The sequence below is a fragment of the Melanostigma gelatinosum genome (genome assembly GCF_949748355.1).
Source record: "Melanostigma gelatinosum genome assembly, chromosome: 8".
NCBI lineage: Eukaryota > Metazoa > Chordata > Actinopteri > Perciformes > Zoarcidae > Melanostigma > Melanostigma gelatinosum.
Genome location: NC_136641.1, coordinates 6,987,598 through 7,009,512, shown reverse-complemented (window position 1 = coordinate 7,009,512; position 21,915 = coordinate 6,987,598). Strand labels below are relative to the sequence as shown.

Sequence of the window (21,915 nt, the reverse complement as noted above, 5' to 3'; positions counted from 1 at the left end):
CATCTTGGTCGGTTTAATTGAAACTTATTACGCCGGCTTGGCTGCAGTGGTGTAACGCTCAGTCGGGCCGCCGAGCCATAATGTGATTTATCTAGCCAGATTATGGCGCGTAACGCGGACAGGTGTGGTGTGACAAAACAAATGTGGTGACTGATGGATGGCGGCTGTCATAGACACGCACACACACACACACACACACACTATGGCGCGGCCGCGCACACACAAACCTAATCCCTAACAAGCATCACGAGGTAATTATGTATAATCTGTCCATTGCCCCGTTCTCCTGCAGTGCTTGGCTGAGCAGACGGCACAGGGTGGAAATGCAAACTAAGGCGCCGACAGTATGGAGGCATAGAGTTATTATGACACCACAGACAGCACCAAACAACAGACCTTGACAAATGGGGATTTCTACAGTGTGGGCTAGTTTGGGGAATGACCAATTTGTCTTGCCAGACACACACACACACACACACACACACACACTCGTGATTTAACTCGAAACTTGTGTGCAGAGAAAGTCAGCTGAGATTCAAACCATTTTCAGGCACCCTGCTTCGGGTACCAACAGCCATACTGTTGCCCAATGTACAGCACCACTGGAGCAGCTGGAGGTTAAATGCCTTGCTCAAGGGCTCTTCATCCGTAGTCACTCATAAATGGAAGAACAACATGCCTTGACTCTCTTCACATAAAAGGTAACCAGATGGTGCATGGGTTTGCAACCCTTAGTCTACTGCATTGCCGAACGTATGGAGTATCATTTTCCACAGAAATACAATTATAAGCGGAAATTGAAAAAATGAAAGCAGTTAAATGTAATGGAAAAGTGGGAAATAGAAAAATCGTAGTGCAGATGATCAAATTGAAAGCTTAAACGTGAGCGATTCGTGTGTAAATGACAATGGGGAATGATAAAGGAAAACATAAGTAACAAATATGGAAAGGAATGAAAATTGAAAAGCTTAAACATAAATGTACAAATTAAAAGCTTTGCCTGAAAGCCAGTTGTAAATAAACTCAGTGAACGACATAAAATATCTTTTAAAAATTGATTATCTCCCACTCCCCATAGAAGCATGAAAAGAGGCTTTAACCGTCTCGTATCTCTACAAACAAAAACGTATGCCATCAGAATAATCTAATCTGCCATGATCACATAAGCAACTACACATGGATACTTAATCTCTTCAAATGGCACAGATCGAACACCAAATGATTCTTTTAAATGAGCTAAACCTTTAATAGTATGACAAACTGCCAGACAAAGCACATTTTGGAAGCTCTCAGCAAAAACATAATACCTCCGGCATTACTTTAAATACACAACGACAGTCAGCGACATCAGTCGAAATGTGTTGAAGAGAAAGAGGTTGAACTGGAATATAATAATCCTGGTAATGTCTGAATATATGAAGAGCTGGGGTTTGAAAACGAATACCTTCCAAATAATCTGTAAAGCAACATCGTGACTGTCGTGAACTGAACTGAGAAGCCAAGAGGGAGACTGTGCAAGAACAGTCTGGCCTGTGATAATGCTGCCCGCTATTTGGAAGCTGACTCACGTTGGAACCTCAGGCGCCAGCAGAGCCTCAGCCATCGGTTCCACAAACACGATAAGTGGTAAACACTGACCAGAGTGAAGTAGCCATCAAGTTCTAGGGTACGATATGGACAACAGATGTCAGGGTGGGGAAATGGGGCTTTCAGATGGTTTTGGAAGAATGAAGCTATGATACCACAAAACACAATATCAGCAAGCCACCAAGCCCTGGGACATAAACACTGGCAGAGCCAGAGACGGACAGGCAACAGAGGAAGAGGAGAGCTGTTAAAAATGATTACTACCATCATCTGAAGGGGGGGGGGGGGGGGTACATCCATATTATACTTTATGTAAGAACAGTTTTGAAGGGCGCACATTTCAATTAACTGGTAACCTGACGCGCCAGATGGTTTCTTCCAGAGAAGACGTCGTTGGAAAATGTTTGTGACAGGGCAGAAAATACTTAAGAGCTGGTTATTGGAAAAAAACATCTGTCAGTCAAAGTCTTTGCTGAAGCCAGCCGGGAGAAGAGTGAGATCATCTTGCCCACTGAGAACAGCCTTTGCTCTTCTTTCAATGAAGATAGAAATGCATTGAGGTGAACCTTTTTAGGAGCCACCAACGTTGTTTAGAACAAACAGTCGCCACTCCGTATCGAGTCACACACCCACACCTAAGCCACTCACGTAGTTGCCAGTTGCTCCTGATGGGACGCTGATTGGTCCGGATGCTGGTTCTCGGGACACAAAAGCGTTACTTGATTCTCAAGTGAATCTCGTGATATCGAGAGAATCCAGCCGACACTTTGATCTGAAAGCTATCCTCGAATTGTAAACTGTGTAGTTGACATTTAATGGCCAGAATAGTGAATACCACATTTACTGAATCTGTTCCCAAACGAAACAAGTCTTCCTATTGACCATCTGTCACTCCTCACCCATATTTGTGAGTGAACAGGTGAGGTTGAGATAGCTGGGGGCTATTTATATATATTTTGTGCCTCCACATGCATCCGGCAGGAGGGATCACGATGGAACTATCGAAATATTTGAGATTGGGGAAGCACTGAGAAGAAAACAAAAAGATGCGGGACGCAACCTGACTAACAAACTGCAAGTCGACCAAAGGCAGAGGCCTCGCATACTTCACGAAGGAGACTTAATTAAGCAATAACATCGCCTCCAATAAGCCACATGTTGATCTCTAGCTATGTACCTGAAACATGATCGCTGCGGTACAGAACGTGGAGCCAGACCACCACACCTCCTAGTTATTGGTTGCGTGCCATTTACATTTCATATGGAACCTCAGAAACCCTTGGAAGTATCAAAGTATGGCAACACATAACAAGACAACCAGTGCTCACTGAGCCTGTGGGCATGCAGGCAGACGCCACAGTGTGGAATTGGGACCTCAAAGCAACTCTAGACTCATGTTGGAGTGATTTGACACAGCACCACCACATTCGAGCGCATAACCACCAGTCTCTGAGGAATGTAAAGTACAGATGCCCTGAAAGCTGGAAACAGACCTCAGGCAGTTTTGGCAGGATGGCGATCTGATACGACGCAACCACGTTCAAACCCTAACTGACAAGACTCCGGATGTAACTCAAAAGGAAAGCAGTTTGAGTTGCTCCTCGCGAGCAGACGAACTGATCTAGGACTGACCTGACACACGGACCACAAATGCTTGCTAGCGCTGCCAGCTACTAGCCACTAACCACCGCAACCTGGAGGTCAGCTTAAAGGCCGATGGTCAGACTGAATGGCCAATACATCACCACTCCGCCTCACGTTGCATTCCTGCTGAGCTGTTTTGTTCGTGAAAAGATTTGGACTTAGAGTACACATCCGGCTGCTCTGGCGTCATTTTCGTTCAGTGTTAAGGCTACATTAGCCAGCACAGTTGGCGTAAGCTAAGCAATTTTGCAGAGAACCGCAGTTCAAATTGAGAAAGCGTGTTGTCTATGCAAAAAGGATGAATGAAAAAAAGGATTTCCCTTCACCCGTTTTCCAATTTTGAAACAACTCAGACCTGGAGAAGAGGTTTGGCTTTATATCAGTGTAGTCTATGGGGGGGGGGGGGGGGGGCTGTGCTTTGGAGGCATCAATAAATAAAAAATGGATACCACTGACCAGGAATCCACTGGAGGTAAAGTAGTGTGGCGTCGCTATGTGGTGGGGTAGACATAATATTGCAGCCCTAACCACAGGGTAGCCACATCAGATCATCAACATTAGAGCAGTGGTTTCCTAGTAGTCTGTCATCTAGCCTGTACACTGTGTGTGTGTGTGTGTGTGTGTGTGTGTGTGTGTGTGTGTGTGTGTGTGTGTGTGTGTGTGTGTGTGTGTGCTGAAACATGGTAACCTTGCTGTGGTCTGAGTGGTAACCAATAGCACGTGAGCCATGGAAAGGCAACAGCTGTTAAAAACTGGGAAAGTTGTCCATGTGGTCAGAAAACAGTTTGGGAATTCTGTGGGAATGGTTCCATCAAACGGGAAGTGTTGGAAATGTGTGGGCCTGTTTTTCTTTCTTGAAACACTGCCTCAAACAAATGAATAATATATAGTTATGATGTTTCAATATTTGTAAAATGTAGGAATGTTAAATTAGCAACTACATTTTCTCAAAATTAGATTTGAGAAGTTCGGAGAATATAAGGTATTTAAAAGGTTCTTACTGTCAATAGGATCCACAGGACTCGACAATTGCTATCGTCAACCATTGTGAGAAATTAGCAAACAATTCTTGGCCTTCAAAGACTGTTTAACCATTAAAAAATAGGGACCGCAAACGGCAAAAACATGCACCCAGTCTCCTTTCAGCCATATAAGCAGAATCAAGACAGACTGGAGGTCATCGCTGTAGGTTAGGGATGGTGTGTCACTTGAGGGATCCACAATCCAAGACTTCAACGCTGAAGGGTCAATGGATATGTGTGGTGAGTATCAGCACAAAGGTCCAGACAACCAAACATTAAAAGGGAGAGAACGGATGAACAAGCAACCAGCTGTGTGCCCATTTTATGGTGTGTTCATAGAATGAAATGTAAGCATCAGATTATCACATAACCAGCATCGGGTGGTTTAAAATAACTGATTCTTCACAAGCCCGTTCAAGTCAACAGAATGCCTGTTAAATGAAAAGCTCATGTGATGTATCCGTACTCATAACGGCTGATCTGCTATGAAAAATACAAATAAAACTGTCCTGGAAGGTAATATAAACTAAACAGGGCAAACATGAATCCATGAATCAAGAGAATATAGACATCTGCTATTGATATCAAGGTGTCTTTCCACCATAACTCCTCAGACCTTTATTACTCAGTCTCGCTCTACTTGTACTATTATCACAATATAAAAACACATCCCTCTTACTCTCCCTTCTCCTTCTCATGCCCTTGTGTGTGCACAGAAACACGCACGCAGACTCATGCACAGCCCTCGCATTTGCTCATAAATGTAGATACTATTTCTTTGATTTCATTTTGTGAATGCATGTTTATCGCATGCATTCTCAAACACAGATATTCACATGGACGGTGAATATGTCGCTGTGCACAACCACTGTTAGACACCAAAGAGCAGTAAGCAGCACCACAAACAACAAGTTGTGTCGGCATAAAACCAGAAGAGCTGCAGAAACCTGCATCTTCCCTTCACATTTACATAATTCTCTCATTTCTCACACATTTATGTAACTCTTTTATCTAGAGCAGGGATTCCCAAAGTGTGGTGCGTGCACCCCTAGGGGTGCGCGAGCTGCCTCTAGGGGGTGCGCGAGAGGAAACATTTAATGGTGGTCTAATGGTGTAATAATTAATATTAAATATCATTTTCACTAAATAAAAACATGAATGTAACAGACTGTCTCATGTTTGTTGTTCTTCTGGTGTTGACGATGATATGTCCCTTGAGGGTTGCCGTAGGGAAGGCGCAACCCCCGCCTCTGGCCAAAGGAGAAAACAATAATAAAGAGAGTAGTCGTGGGCTGATACAAGATGTCTAATCTCCCGACTCCAGTTACTACTGTATGATAAGTGCCCTTATACACGAACCCAAGACGCTCGGTTACATGAATTATAAAAATTCCCCTTGTAAGATTTAAATTTAAAATTAAAAACGTACAATTTAATAAATAAATGCACTTCTGCTCCTGCCGCCAGACTGTCTTTTACGTACACTAGCTAGCCTAGCTTGTGCAGCTAACGTCAGCTAACAGCTAACTTCATTCATTCAGCAACATTCATGCAAATATGATAAACTGGCTGAAAATCGGGGGAAACTGTCAGGTGGGACATCTGAAGCTATCAGTCATAAAAGAGGAGACAGAGAGAGAGAGAGAGAGAGAGAGAGGGGAACGGAAGGAGAGGAACGGAGAGTTGGGGAGAGACCGGGAGAAGAAGTCGAACGGGAGTCAGAGGAAGATGAGACGGAGGAAGGAGGAAGGGATTGCACAGACAAATCGGGAGCACATAGGCCCATCGCGGAGTCAAGGTAAAAAAGAGGAAATGAGAGAGCATCAGACTGGGAAAAAAAAGAGGAAATATGATGAAAATGATCTGTGTCTGGGCTTCACTTGGATTGGCAATGCAGATTGCCCAAAGCCACAGTGCGTGGTGTGCAGTGAGGTTCTGGCTGACATCTGTCTGAAGCTCTTATTTACGTCGCCACCTGAACACCAAGCATGCCAGTGCAAGTCAAAAGCCCCTTACATTGTTTATATCGAAATTGGAGGAGTTACAAAACAGCCAAAAACAACTGCAGTCTCATTCTATGTGTGGTTAATTGTAAATTAAATGTGATAATCTGCCTCTGAGCCTGTGCGTGTGTCCTCACCATCCGTATTGCTCTTTAAAAGTGATGCCTTGTGTAACTGAAAGTCATTGAAACTTTGTTGCAGTGTTTCAGGGCGTTTTCACACCTTCAGTTCGTTTGCTTTGTTCTGATTCAGGGATTAATATGATACAATGTTGCAGTTGTCCCTTTGTTCGGTTTGTATTCACACTGCAACATTTAACAGCGGACTAAATATTGTAAACAAACGCCACGCGCGAGCAAACTGTTCTCTCATTGGTCCGATTTCTATGCGCTATAAATAGGCTCTGTTGCTTCTTCTTTTTTAAGGTGTGGGGGATTGGGGGTGCGTGAACCCGGTCGGGATGTAGAAGGGGGTGCGCGGCCTAAAAAGTTTGGGAACCGCTGATCTAGACAAAGTGATCTCGCTATAAAGCAACGCACCTCTCTCTGTATGCATGTGTGTGCGTCCTTCCAAATTTGGTCTAAACCAATGAAGTGACCTTACATTAATGATTTGACTTCTATCAAGAGAGAAAAAAACACAATTTATTGAGATATGGTCCAAAGATTTAGATGAAAAAGTCTACTTTCTTAAGATATTCAGCTGATGCGTGTACAAGTAGACAAGTACTCTTTAATGAGACTAATTGCTCTTAAAACAAATGAGAACAGATAAAACCAAGTGGGGAATGTCCTTAAGTGACACAGATTACACCACTGGTATCAAGATAATCATCTCATTCATTAAATGCTCATTTGAGCTGTAATCAAGCCTAAATATCTCATCCTATTCACAGCTTTTGTAGCTGCTACGGATATGAAATAAATTAGTTTCCATTGCCTTTTGTTCGACAATAACGCTTCTGTTGTTTATTACGTCTGTGACTAATACCCACCGAAAGTCACGACAGAAAGAAAGGCAGGTAGGAAAAAGATCCAGGAACAAAAAAAGGAAAGAAATGCTACAGATATGAATGATTGTAAAACGCATCTGACTAATGCTGGATTTCGACCCTTTGAGCCTTCCAAACACATCGATGCACAGAGAGACAGTGACATACAGAGATGAAGCAACCGAAAAGACGGTTCAAGAGTGAATCAAACCAAACAAACCTCTACGTGCTTCTCTCTGCGGAGTACCAGTGTGATGTAACAGTGAGTAATAATACCATGTCTGTGCCAAGGGCAGGCACAAGGTCCCAACAAGTGTGTGTCTTAATAGCGGCACATTAACATGGAGCTACTCGTTCTCGGTACAGGACACGTAGGGCTTTCGTGACCACGGGCGGCTTTGACAAAGAGAGCTGACGCAATGGCCTATCAAGGTCTACCAGCTTTGGATCTCCGCAGCTGACTTTGCATTGACCAGATTATGAAGTGGTGCTCAGAGAAGCCGTGTTGCTTTTCTTTGCAGGGGATTTTAGAACTGTAACATTTGGAGTTTTAATGAGGGGAGTTTCTTTTGGTTGTTGCCGACTGTGGCTGTCGGATGTTATTTTCTTTATTTCCTACCACTGTCTCGATTAAAGGTGCATGGACGCCAGACAAACTGAATTTTGAGTGTGTGTTATTTGAAATGGTTACATTTAAAAAATGTCTCATAGATTACATTTTAAGATTACAAGTCATTCAAATTCTGAACAATTACCAAGCCACCTCAAAATTAACTGCGTTTGATATTTCCTAAATTTGGCATCATCAATTGGTTTTCCACATAAAAGTAAAAATCACTAACAGACCACTAGAACTCACTATCACTACCAAACTGATTGATAGATACAGCCCATTCTGGTTTCTTGCGATGTAGCATCAAACTCCATGTTTTCAGCACTGGCTCACAAAAAAATGAATAAAATGCTGTCCGTATCACGTGATCTCCTTTACAAAGTTGAACTCTTCTGTGATTTGGAGCATGTTCTCTGTCTGAAAAGAAGCCAGCAGTCTCTCTTTGTCCACCTGGCCAGTGTTCCTCATTAAGCAGTAGAAAAAGCACTTACAAGTAGCCTGAAAATACATTAGCATCCTCTCAAAGACACAAACTCACAGCCTGTTCCATCCGTGGTGTTTTTGTGGAATCTCTGTATGTAGTCGCACAAAGAAACACAGACGCACCACCTACCTTAGTGATCTTGGGGTGGGTGCAGCGGCTGTTTCCAGAGGTGGCGTGCATCCATCCTCCGCCTTCCGCCAGCTGCAGCGGGAGGTGGAAATGTCCTCCACCGTTGCACTCCTGCCTGAGGGAGCACTTCCTGTCCTGGACGCACCAACCGCATTCAAACCTGGGGTTGGCCTTCAGGCACATGCCACAGCTGTCCCGCAACGCTCTGCACTTGTACAGGTGGGCTGGCCGGAGAGACAGAGAGAGTGGGAGAGAGACACGTGTTATGTGACTGGAGTTGTAATCGTACATCAAACATTTCACTGAACAGCAGTTTGACATAGCTCACGTTATCTAACTTGCAAACTAAGATGTTCATTGGCGACTGGGATCAACACATGAATGCACGCAAATGGCTGTGACATTCATTTTTATATGGCCATGGCATGTATGGTGTTAGAAAATTAGCCTGCTAGCTTACCAGCTTGTGAAAAACAGCTGGTGAAGATGGCTAACTAGCTAGCTAACCCAGCTCATTTAGTAAAGCTTTTTCAGTTAGCAGCAAGCCTGCATTAGGACACAGAGGTATATTCCAGAGGAAAAGGAAAGTCACACCCTTGTCCTGCTCAAAGTGAGTTTATTTTATCATTATTTCATGTTTTAGCTTTTCAGAAAGAGCTATGAAAGAATCCCTCGATAAGAAAATGCATGTAATTAGAAAGCTCGCGTAGCGGAGGCTAACTCAAGTGACGTGTGAGCTTGTGAGCTTGTGAGCTCTAGAGGTGCTGGTTGACATTTATTTACGTCTTTATTTTTATTTTTTTACCTTTGCACAGAGTCAGGTTAGCTGTTTTTCCTATTTCCAATCTTTATGCTAAGCTACAGAGAGCTAACTGGTTGTATCATCATATTAAGCATATAGATAATATATAGATATAGATTAAGACAGAGATCTCCTCATTTGACCCTCAGAAAAGAGTACATAACAATATTTCCTAAAATGTTGAACATATTATTCCTACATATTATTAAAACCTAGTCGGTGATTATTACCACTACGAGGCTGTGACAGTAAGAAAATAACAGATAAACAGAGGGAAGAAAATGAATAAGCAACCTAGAGGGATATTATAGAAATGAATTCAACAGGTAATGTCTTCTAACGGCAATAGGGAATTGATAATTTGTTGTGTGAAAAAAATTAATATTCTCTCAACTCTGTGGAGTGGAAAAAGTCATTAAAAGTAAAAAAGAAAAAAAAAAGAATTAGTAGATAAATAAATATTCAAACCGCAAACACCTGAGAAGAGAGACGAGGGGAGATGAAAGGCAGGGGGGAGGAGGTGGAGGATACATTTTAGCTGCGCTTGTTAACAAAACAGCAACACGAATTGTTGATGGTGAGGCCCCACGAGGCCGAGAGAATCAGAGAAACAGATTAGAGCCGGAGAGAGAGGGGGAGAGAGGTTGAGAGAAACGAGACCAAAATAATCTGTGTGACAAGTAAAAACAAGAGAGGAGAGAAAGTCACATGCAAAGAGAGAGAGAGAGGTGCAGGTAAAGGGACAGGTGTCTTTTTCTTTTCTTTTTGGCACCATTTGTACATCTGTTAAACTCTATCATTCTAATCTCAGTTGATACTATAATGCCAAAGCCTGCAGGCAGGTGTCTTTGCTGTCACACCTGTTAAACAGATTTGAAATGAACTGAGGTGAAAAGAAAAATTAAATTAAAAAAAGCTACAGAGCATGGAGGAATCTCCTCCTCCTCCTCATCAGCAGACAGAAGGCGGCCGGACTTCAAAGCCAGCTTCTCACGTATCCATCTGCCCGCCTCGGCCCTCCGCTCGGGCCTAATCTGATTAGCCACGGCTCAGTTTAAAAGTAGCTGCGGCGCTAATTAATCTGAACCAAATGAATGATTTAATTAACATTAACATCTCCACTTTACACCGGGGCAAAGCCGGGCGGCTCTGCCTCAGACGGATAATACGGCTCCGACTCAGAGAGAGAAAGACGGGGATGGAGGCGAGAGGGATTAATAGGGGCTGGAGAGGGAAGAAAGGAGGAGACGGTCTTTATGAGATTTGTATGAGTGAGGATGGTTTTATTATGTGTGTTTTTTTCCAACACTAAGCATCGTATTGAAGTCAATCCTAATAGGTATTCTGTGAGGCTTTAGCACAAAACTCATCTAAAGGGGGTTTGATAGGGTTGTTGATTGAAACTTCAGTCTAAGTCGGTCTTTGGCTTTGGGTGCTGCCTGCACAAATTCTCTGCCACCTAGAAAAGTGGAACAGCGAGCATTGCTTGCTCACAGTCTGAAAAAAGAGGAACATACTTGTCAAGTTCACACACGGCGCCTCTAAGATCATTGGATTTCACACTCCCAAACTCTCAACACCACTGCTGTCGCATACAAAGCACTCACTCGTTTCAGGAGTTTGCTGGCTAACTCTGCAGTAAAACAGCAACAACTCAAACGCCCTTAGTTCAGTTTAATCCTAATGTATCCAGATACAAGCATCTGCCCTGCCAAGATGCATCCTTAAGCCACGTTTCACACTGTGATCTTTGAGATGTACACAAAAAAGCCAGCTCAGGGTTTTTACCTCAACTGTGAACTGTGTTTATTTCCAAAGTATCAACAGTGAGCTGGGAGGAAATTTGAGGATTTGGAGAAACAATAATGTGCAGTTTTTCTCTCGAGGGATGTCTGTAGGTATTATGTGCTCAGAAGAGGAGCGATCATGAAGTCGTACGGACTGACAGGTAACTACTTTATTGGACAGTGTGGGTGATTGTCATCATGCATCGTCAGCGCCGCATGGTGAGCAGAAAGAAGACAAGTTGACGTCAACAAGTAGTTGCTACAGTTTGCTTGGGAGCGGACTGGGAACCCAAACAATCTCTGTCCGCTTGTTTGACGTTATCAGCGTTAAGGAACCAAACCAAACAGAGCACATGCAGAATGAAGGCGCCCTCAGTAACTGAACCTCATGAAGTCGTGACACTTCATTATGAAGGCTCCTCAAAAAACAAAGTGCTACTTAGTTTGGAGGAACGACATATTGAGCAGAACTTTTTTAACAGTATTAACAGTCGTATAATATGTATTTATTTGATAAAACGTAACGTACAGAATTACTTGACTCACAAAACCGATGCTAATATTGTACTGATCCATATAAATACAGGGCTGTATTGATCAGTTGAGTGCTTTTCTGATTAGGGAACAGTCATTAACCGTGCAGTTCATCTACTTGATTGCACATAAATGTGATTATTTGTTTTGTCGTGGCCGCTACAATGTTTCTCAGCGCGAGCTAAACTCAGGACTTTAATCCACAGATGGGATCTTTCAGCACGGACAGACTGGAAATATCAAAAAAAGGGGCACATTTCAAACAAAACAACACAGGGAGGAGAATTGGGCCGATAAGCGACAAATTTCCAAGCAATCTGCAAAACAAAAAAAACCAGGTCACATGGAAGACAAAGAGAGATTAAAACATGCACTGAAATGAACGGTGAACGGAACAGGAAGAAAAGCAGGAGAGAATACAGTAGGAAGGGTTTTAGTTAATCAGACTCCAGACTTGCAAAACACTGTACGACACACCCGAGAGCAAGACTCACATTATCTGGTGCAATGGGACGTCTAAAGTCATTAGCCTCCACCACCCAATGTATTACACTTGATAAAGAATTTAGAATTGGTAATTGTTTTCCACTTCATGCACAAATAGCCATTAAAAATAATAAATGCCATCCTTCCGTGTCGCTTTCTGTTCTTCTTTATCAATCCCTGTATTCAACCCCCCCCCCTCCCCATTACATGCTGCATTTATCAACCTGTCATCCAGCGTTCTTCCCTTCTTCTGCCAATCGGTTTCGCCATTTGTTTATCTTCCCCTCTAACATCCATCCCTATTCATTTCCTCGTTGGATGTTTGTTTGTTGTCATCACCGTCCATCAATCACTCCCTCTGCCTCTCTTTTATCCCACGAGACAAGAATAATTGTGTTTTTTGTTTCTTAGTTTGTCAAACGGATGGTACACACTTTCACCTCTCTCCCTGATGGCTGTCAAACGACTGCACAACCGTTGTTGCTTCAAAGAAAGTCATTACATACAGATAAACAAGCGGGGTCGATTCAAATTATTATCTTCTTTTTCTCCACCGAAATGAGAGAGAGACAGAGAGAGAGAGACAGAGAGAGAAAAAGCTCTACCTTGAATGTTGAACGGGTTGTCGATCACGAAGTTTCCATTCCACACCACGGAGAGGTTGACCGGTAGGTCACTGATGTCACCGCCCTCGTAGTCGTACTGAGACACACAGAGGAACAGAGTCGGTGAGGAGACGTTAATTGATAATGGATCCGATGCACACTGGGAATTGCGTGAGGTATCGTCTGCAAAGTGACTCGCCAGCGGCTTGCTCATCGCAGGCGAGCATGCACAAATCCTTATTCGCCACAACAGACGTTTTCTTTCCCAGAAACACACACAGAGAAATAACAGATTACAGGTTACAGCTGAACGGGCATGGGCACAGGGAGACGGGGGAAGGGAGGAGAGGAGGTGGTGGGGCGGGGTGGAGGGAGAGAAGATGAGATAGGAGGAAGAAGGGGAACATCAGGAGGAGGAGAAGCGGTCAGAGAGGTGAAAGCGGACGGGAATCAGACAGTGGTAGACTTGAGAGAGGACCGTATTCATTTACGCATGAGCTAAGTGGTGGGATGAGGGTGAGCGAGAGATAAGATGCGGAGCAGCGTAAAGTGAAATTGGCATTTCCAATTTGCTCCCTGACACACTGGATTTGATAGACGGGACTCGACCATCCCATATGAGCAATGGGACCTGAGACACACACACACACACACACACACTTATAATGCGGTCAAAACTTTCCTCCACTCTTCTCTGATTTATTACCATGACTCAAATATCACGGAGTGTGAATCCCATATTCATACCTGAGGATGTTGTTATGTGTGGGCTGCTGTTGTCTTCCCACACACAAGTTATAGACGCAATGTGTCGGATTTAACGGTGGCAAATAGCGCAGACGTTGCAGATTGAAGCCAAAAGTTCCACTCAGCCCTCCTGGGAGAACTACGGTGGCCTTTAGGTAACCAAAAAAAAAAAAAAACGTGAAACCACCAAAACCTTTATGGCAGCAGCAATAACCTTTATCGCTTCTTTTGCAAGGCTGTGACACCGATTTGCAGACATGGATTCTGTAAAGCCGCTGCTGATGGTCTACGGGTGGGCCCTGTTAAAACGGGTTGCCTGTATACCAGCAAAGCAGATACGCTACTGACATGGATGTTAACCGCGATCAAAGCAAAGACGCGCTGTTATTTCAGATCAGCAATGGGTTCAGTTCAAACCTCGAGGAGGCCTCGGGGAGAAGGCCATGAAATAAAGGGGCAAACAGAAGAAAGACAAGAGCACAAACAAGTGGGGCAAAAGAAAAATAGGAGACATTGTAAGCGGCCACACAGAGGAAGGAATGTGGGAAGTCTGGATCTCTATTGAGACCGTTCAGAAGCTGAGAGGAGCACAGACCATTGGAACCACAGGATTCTGGGAGGTCAGCAGCACAGGGATTCAACCAAAACACTCTTTTGCCACAGAGGAAAAGCTGAACGGGCTTATTCCCTCCCCACTAGTTCAGCGTGACCCTGATCCATCACACATGAGGTAGGCCGCTGACTTTATTAGCATCACCATTACGCCCCACTGTTTAAAGGCCTGTGTACGGCAGCTCCCAGGCCCAGTGAAACCACAGGCTCTCCCCACACACACACACACACACACACACTCATCTCTCTGCGGCATGGCCCCCATTCAACTTTAAGGGTTCTGACTTGTTTGCTGTCACCAAGACACTGGGTGAGCTTGTTCTCTCGTCTGTGTCCCCCCCCCACCCCCACCCTGCTGCTCGCCACATCATGCTTTATTCATGCTGTCACATAGTTTGAAGCGCCGACCCAAAACCACATTGTGACACCGCGCTGCCCGGTCACGCTGAGCAATCGCCCACTGACTCGCTTCCCCCGGGGGACACTTGAGTTAAAAGAAGAGTTTTAGGGCCGGTTTAATACTGAAAAATAAGGAGGACACACGGAGAGGGAGGAGGAGAGGAGAGGAGAGGAGAGGAGAGGAGAGGAGAGGCAGCAGAAGGAGAAAGAACTTCAGGAACACAAGACAACGCTTAACTGAAGTGTGACATTGAACTTGCGATGTGTAAAACTTTTCTATAAGATCCCAGTTTGATCTTGTTTTAGTCTTTAAAAAGGAGACATAAGTTAACGAGACAAAGAGTCAAACTAACATTCTCACAATGACGACATTTCCAGTGTCTTAGTTCTGCGTGGTAGCATGCTAACATTTACCAATTAGCACGAAAACGCAAAAAAAGCTACAGCTGAGGCTGATGGGAATGACATTCGCTTTGCAGGACAGACTGACATTTTAACCTGATGACGGTGCTTGATGTAAAGTCTGCATAATCAATAAAGTTATTACAATGTATCCCAATGGGGAAAGTACAGAAACTTTTAAGGCAATGTCAACCTCATGGTGGCGCTAGAGGAAAAGTCAAGAGCTCACCAGAGTCCATTGGCTTCATCGTTTGGGGGTACAGGAATATCCGTAGGAAATTCCATGCATTTGGACGGATCCCTCAAACATTGGGATATTACAACGTGGCCCCACCCTGCCTGACATCTACAGCCATGTCGCTGGAACCTCATCTAAAGAGTATTAAAGCCACATCGGGGGAGCGTCTCTTTAAGCCGACACTTAACTCATGCATCACACTGGTCTCGTCAGGCATCGGTTATACACTCTACTCTGACCTCTGACATTTGAAGATTCTTCTCTGATGAGATTTAGAAGTGCGGGTGGCACCCGACGTCACTTTGCCACGACTTCGGGGTTCAGTTAACACGGACAACGCGTCTTCTCGATGGAAGTATGCTTGCAGTTTCTTTGATGGAAGGAAGCCTCGGTTAGACAGTCACCTTTTGAAAACATGAAGTGTGGCATGAAAGCACATCTAATAATGGGACAGGGCTGAAGCCATCACCTCTACTTGAAGCTGTCTTTACTAAATGGCAATATTTTGAAGGATCTGTGTTTGAATATCAAGTGAGGACCAACTCAGGCTGAGACACTTTGAATTGAGAAGTGGGTATTCTGAAACAAAAGCATTTAAATGCATTCAATACAGTAAACGGATCGCTAAAAAGACATACACATTAAAAAGCTTGTTTTAAAACTGAAACTGCAACAAGGCGTATTTATCACGCGTACTGCGCTTTCTTAACATTTTTACTTCCAGAAGTTCTGTGGCCATGTGTGTGAAAGTGCAGTATGACTATGATGTGCTGTTCTTCCTGTATCTCTGGAGCTCCAGAGGGTTCAACCAACACACTGACATGTTATCCAACTGTAACTAATCAGCATTTATTTGCGAAGATTGTGTCTAATGTCTGACCCCAAAAAATATTTACTTCATTCTACAAATCCTTTGCAGTTTCAGCTCACTGTTGCTTTGACTCGCGGGCTGAAAGCATCCGGACACTTTGCACCTTAAATCATCTTTTTCCGGCTTAATGAGAAACTGTTGCTGTCTTTTGTTTGTGTGATTTATTATCCGTGCTCATGTTTCCACATGTCCTGCATCTAATTATGTTTGCTTTTGTCCCTGGGTATATATCTCTCCAGCCACCGTGGGACTGTCTTCTGTCTGCATTCCTCCCGGGGTACTGGTGAAGATGTTTGGATGTTAGGCCTGCTGCACCTTGATCGATTACAGCTATGCGCATACATGTGATCAGGTATTGAAGACACACACACAGCTTCTGGTGCAAACACTCTCTCTTGGGTAAAGCTATTGACTATCGGCATGTCACTGACTCCTCGCAGGGCTCTGAACTAAAAGCAGTGGCCCCATTGCTGTTAAAAACTCTGTATTGGTGGAACCCTGTGGGTAAAAGTTGCCCCCCCCCCCCCCCCCCCGCGCTGAGCGGCCTCTCTGCTGGCCTGCCGTCCTGACTTCCCTCCCCTGAGCGCCCAGAGCTGCTGGAGATGAGTAATCAGACTCATTACTGAAGCCTCTGGCCAGCTCCTCCATGTCGCTGCATGTAATTAATCTACCTGCGCCAACTCATAGTGAAGCCCCCCCCCCCCCCCCCCCCCAGGGAAGAGAGAGGAAGGTAGGTAGAGGAAAGGGTAGGAGGTAAAAGGGGAGGATACGGTGGATAAAAGTTGGGTGGATGCAAGTGGAGGACAGCTAGAGAGCAGATAAGTGGGAAGTGAGAGGAGTGAAAGTTGGGGAAAGAGGGAGAGGAGACTAGAGGAGGGGAAAGAGAGGAGAGGCAATGGGAGGAAAAGAGGGGAGACAGAAAGAGGGAGAGAAAGGAGTAGAGCACAGGGGGAGGAAGAAGAGAATAAACAAGGAGGCGATGAGGGAGGAGAGAGGTATAGGGACAAGGGGGGGGCGGGACAAAGGGAGGGAGGGAGGCGAGGTGACACGGGGAGACAGAAAAAAAAGGAGAGGGAGGGGAGGAGGTGTAAAAAAAACTACAAGGTGAGCACAAAGCCGTCCCTGGCCTCATTACAGTAACACACCAGCCTGGCTCGGGTTCATTCGTTATCTGCTCCCGCACTCGTTTATTCTCTCGCAACATGAATCGTCTCCATGGATCGCGTGTCCCCATGGATTGTATGAATAGATATGGCCCCTGTGTGTGTGTGTGTGTGTGTGTGTGTGTGTGTGTGTGTGTGTGTGTGTGTGAGAGCGTCTGACGGACTGAAAACTGCCGATGTTAACAAAACAGAGCAGCTGGCTGGTGAGGAGGGGGAGAAGGTAAGAAAAAACGAGAGGTGCACATATGTGTGTGCAGGTCACCCGCATGTAATTAGTCATGTTGAAGGATAGCTGAGTGTGTGTTAAAAATGCACTGCTCTCTCACACACACACACACACAAGTTCAGTTCAATTCCATTCAGTTCAAACTATTTTGCATTTTTTAATGACAATTTATTTTCGCACTAAATGAAAAAACAACAATGTTCAACTAATTCAACTAGAGTGGCTGCCCTGCTGTTTATTTCCTCAGCTCACAGCCATGTTGCAGTTTACATCCTTGAGTCCAGGTGGACATTTGTGCCAAATTTGGAGAAATCTGCCCACCGCTTAACAACATGTCAATGATATTACATGTTTTAAACTCACTTAGTTTTAGTTGCTCTCCTCTGTTCTTCTCGCTCTTTCTCTCTCAGCTGTCTGCAGCGAGTGTGTGCTCTTTTGCTGCAACATGTTCTTGCTGATTTACTGTAATAGGATGATAACAGAGCATGTGCAAGCAAGTCAGGTGCATACTTGGTGCCACTGATGAGCAAATGCAGTTTGTAGGAAACGTTTTCTGCCCTGATTGCATATTTTTTACTGATGTCGCCAGGAGACCTTCGTATTGAGCATGTCTGCAAAGTGTTCAGCACAGACATATTGTATTTGTTTAATTGTTATGTTTGGTAACTCAGAGTGCATGGGTAAGGTTAGAGAACGCCCGAGAAAGCATGCGGTGCGCATTGATGTTTTCAAGAATGAATCAGAAGGATCTTTCCCACACCTTAACCAAGTGTGTGGTGTAGTAGCCTATAGTATACCGTTAAAAACATACTTTAAACAATCTGCTTATAGCACTGTGTAGTTATGAGCATTCATAAGTATCCAATCATGCTTCATAAAAAGAACCATAACACTTTATGAAGCAATTTATATTGACTTCTAAGGTCAAGTATAATAATACTTTGTAATTACTCATCACTCACTGAAATTGTATTTTTGAAAATGTATTATAAGTCATTATATAATTATATTGTTTTACAACAATATGAATTATAATAAACTGTGATCCTTGCTAAATAACAATGAGCAATCATTATGATACTTGACCCATAAGTCACTTTGAAATACTTAATGTGTTCAGATTATTGCTATAAAGCATTATGGATTGCTCGGAGTGCTGATAAATATCATCATTCAGTGCTGTAAGCAGATTATAACATATTTTAAGTAATGCATTATAGAAATGGGTGTCATAGAGACATTCAGGGTATACAAACGTAGTCTGTAGGAGAAGAGCATGTGTGTACTGTACCTGTGTTACACTGTATTACTGCAATATGCAGAATATTTGAGAAGTTTGGGAAAAGTCTCGACTTGACCAAAGTCTGGACCAATTTGCAGACTGTGAACACGCAAACACACACACTGTGTCGTCCTCCCACAGTGTACTGTGCTGCTCAAAACCGGTGCCAGAAGCACGGACTTACAGTGGGAAGTTCATACTGCAGACACACACACACGCACACACGCGCACGCACACACACACACACACAGTGCTTGATAGCCTACGTGTGTCAGTGTAATAAATCATGTAAAGCAGGTTGCTGGTTGTTGCTGATGCTACAGTCTCCGTCTGCTCCACATGATTAGGAAGAAGATCATGTGGAGAATCTCCATATGTCTGCTTCACGTTGTGCTTCCAAACCCCTGGGGAAAATGTGTGTGTGCGTGTGTGTGTGTGTGTACGAACTAGGTAGCCACTCAGCTTGCAGGTATCCTATCGGCGTGTGCGCGCGTGCCAGTGTGTGTCCTCCTGTGATCGTCCCCAGTGTGCGCCCATGCATACTGTGGGTCCCTGGTGTATTCGAGTGTACAGGTTCAATGTTTGAGTGTTTGTCGAGGGGCTAAATAATGCACAAAGAGACAGTAAGATGGAATGGATGAGTGTACATCTACTGCCGGCTAATTTTATCTGTGATTTATTACACTCTACTGTCCCAGTCACAGCCAGCTGTGATACATATACACACAGATCCCTACTGAGAATACTGAATACGACAATGATAGCGAGTACACAAGCTCTCAATCATAGAAGGATCTCATGTGTGTTTATCCTGTGTGTTAACTCTTTCATTTAGCTGTAAACACACTTTTTATTATTGATAAGAACCTAGTTACTCGTAAAGGGAAGGCTATGAAAACATTTGCATCTGGGCTAGCTAGCGTTTTAGCACCTTTCAGCTCATTGTTCTGGGTTTTACCATTTTACTTCACTCGGAGCGCCTATCCCATTTGACCAAAACCCCACTAACACCTATTAACACATTAACATCTGGTTTTTGCCCTCAGTGGGAAAGGTTACCATCAACATTCACCCCCTGGGACAAGTTTATCGACAGCAACTCCGATTGGCAGTGCTGGAAACAAGATGTCTGGGAGGACACGCATTTTCGCCCCTTTCTTGGCTTTTTGTCATCTCAGCCACAAATTGTGTCCGTTTGAAGAGAGACTGAATAAGTAAGAGATGTATAAAAGAAGTCACCACCAGAACATTTTCACTGGCCTCCATTCTGCTGTGTGCTGTTTACTAAGCCTGTTTTGTGGCGTGTTTGTGACGCGAGGCTGGTCTCATCCAGCATTCGTAGCAATACCTGACAAACAATGCCATGAGACTGCAGTTCGTGCCCCGTCTGAAACGAGCAGTTGATGTCGATGTGTTTGTCACGCAACTTGTGTAACTTTCCTGTGAAGTTTCTTTTGAAAAGACCGTATGCACGTAACGAGCAGAAATTGACACGTGATGCAGGCTTTCAGAGGGAAACGCACACAATATGAGAAGTAACTTATCGTAGGACATCATACGAACCGTTGTATGAGGAGATAGTCTATGGCCTATTTTAGCAGGTTTTGTTGTGTAACAATCTGCATATATATGCTAATTTTGGTGAAAAAAGAGCATCTCTGCTTTCATCAGTGTTTACTTCCGCAAATGCGCTGGCTGAATACTCATGGCTAAAGCTAACCGCTAACAAAATAAATCCTGGTGGAGGCAAGGATGAAACCAAAATACAACCTTTTTCCTCCTTTCTGCTACTTTGGATTGACGAGCCCTCGGGGGCAGCTCTACTTCTTCGTCCTCTCATGTTGGTTGGACTGAGGGGGTTCTCGAGGCTACAGTGACTCACAATCCCCTCTTGCGGAATAAGTGGTATTACCATGCAGGACAGGCAGGGGCTAGCTGGCTAGCTGGCTAGCATGCTCATTTCAGTAGATATCTCTGCAACCGAATGCATGGACGTCTTTGATATAACGTCAACGCTGCAAACCTCTTCACAGTCTGTTGATGACGTTGGTTCATGTTTTGAATGTTTTAAACTGAAATTCTTCCCCATTTGCACCTTTAATGAGTAAAACTGGTGGGGTGCATCTTTTCTGTCTGGTGTAACATTCACACAGCCATCTTGACAACTTGCTCGATTCGTGTAATCCGTCACACTGAACTTCAAGTCAGCCTTCATCTTTTGTCGAAGCTGAGTACCGGTAGGTCACACGACGTAGATTTCTCTGATCGATTTGCACTCAAACCGCATTTCCATGCGACAATAATGTCACACTGGCAGAATTCAAGCTCTCGTTTTAGCTGTGTTGTCACACATGGGCTTCATCATTTACAAGCACCGGTATGTGTTTGCAAGTGCCTTGCTCAGGGGCATCTTGAGCAGCAGTTGTTGGGTGGAAACGTGGGTGCCTCGTTGCTAACTTGTGCAACCAAATAGGTCGGAAAATAATGGCCCCATTGTCCCAACTGTCCTCGCGCCCTCTGCGGTTCTAGTTAATCTCAGCAGTTTCATTTTTGCACGGATCATGATTTTCTTTTCTTTCAGCGTCACTTTCTCAAACGTGCACATCTTTTAGAGTCCGCGTTCTCCCTCCCTCTGTTTTCTCCCTCGTTTGTTTGTTTGTTTCCCCTAAGTCTGCCTGCTGAGTTTATCCTTTCCTTCCTCCCCTCTGCCTCTCTTCATTCTTACCATTCTCTCTCCCCTCTTTCTACTTCCTCCATCACACCCTTTGTTGCATTGTCTGCTCCTAATTCCCTCACCCCCTCTCTTTGGCTCTTTCTCTTTCTTTGTCTTTTTGCTTCCTTCTTTTCCATTTTAGTGGTTTGCCAGGCATGTGTGTGTGTCTGTCAGTCTACAACGGCGCTGCAATTCATCATCATTTTATCTACAGCTCCCTAATTGGATCCTATCACAGTATCACCTGATGGGGGGGAGGGTGGCGAGACGGGGGCTCACTCGTTCACAGCGCCGCATGGATCTACTCGCGCGCACAAACTTCCGGCCCCCCCCCATGTCTAGCTTCATAAGCCGCTGCAAAGTTGTTGTCGAGGCCTGTTTACTGTTTTTCCTGCTTCCTGCAGAGAGAACACTGGGGAATGAAGAAATGAACGTGTGTGTGTGTGTGTGTGTATGTATCGATACAGTTCTCGGGAGGCTTTCAGAACTTAAAAATGCAACGGAGGTTGAACAAAACAGCTAACATACAGCTGTGGTTTATCTACAATATGTATTTTTTAGAAGCACTGGTGTTT

The 21,915-nt window shown here is 44.2% G+C and overlaps 1 protein-coding gene across 1 annotated transcript in view; it reads right to left on the bottom strand.

Annotated features, from left to right (window-relative positions):
• LOC306780382 (plexin-A1-like) overlaps positions 1 to 21,915 on the bottom strand; it is a 240,451-nt gene that overhangs the window by 55,364 nt on the left and 163,172 nt on the right. The window contains exons 11-12 of the mRNA XM_079272739.1: positions 12,688 to 12,784; positions 8,474 to 8,697 (exon numbers count right to left, since the gene is read on the bottom strand). Coding sequence (XP_079128865.1) covers positions 8,474 to 8,697; positions 12,688 to 12,784 — 321 coding nt within the window. The remainder of the gene's footprint in view (positions 1 to 8,473; positions 8,698 to 12,687; positions 12,785 to 21,915) is intronic.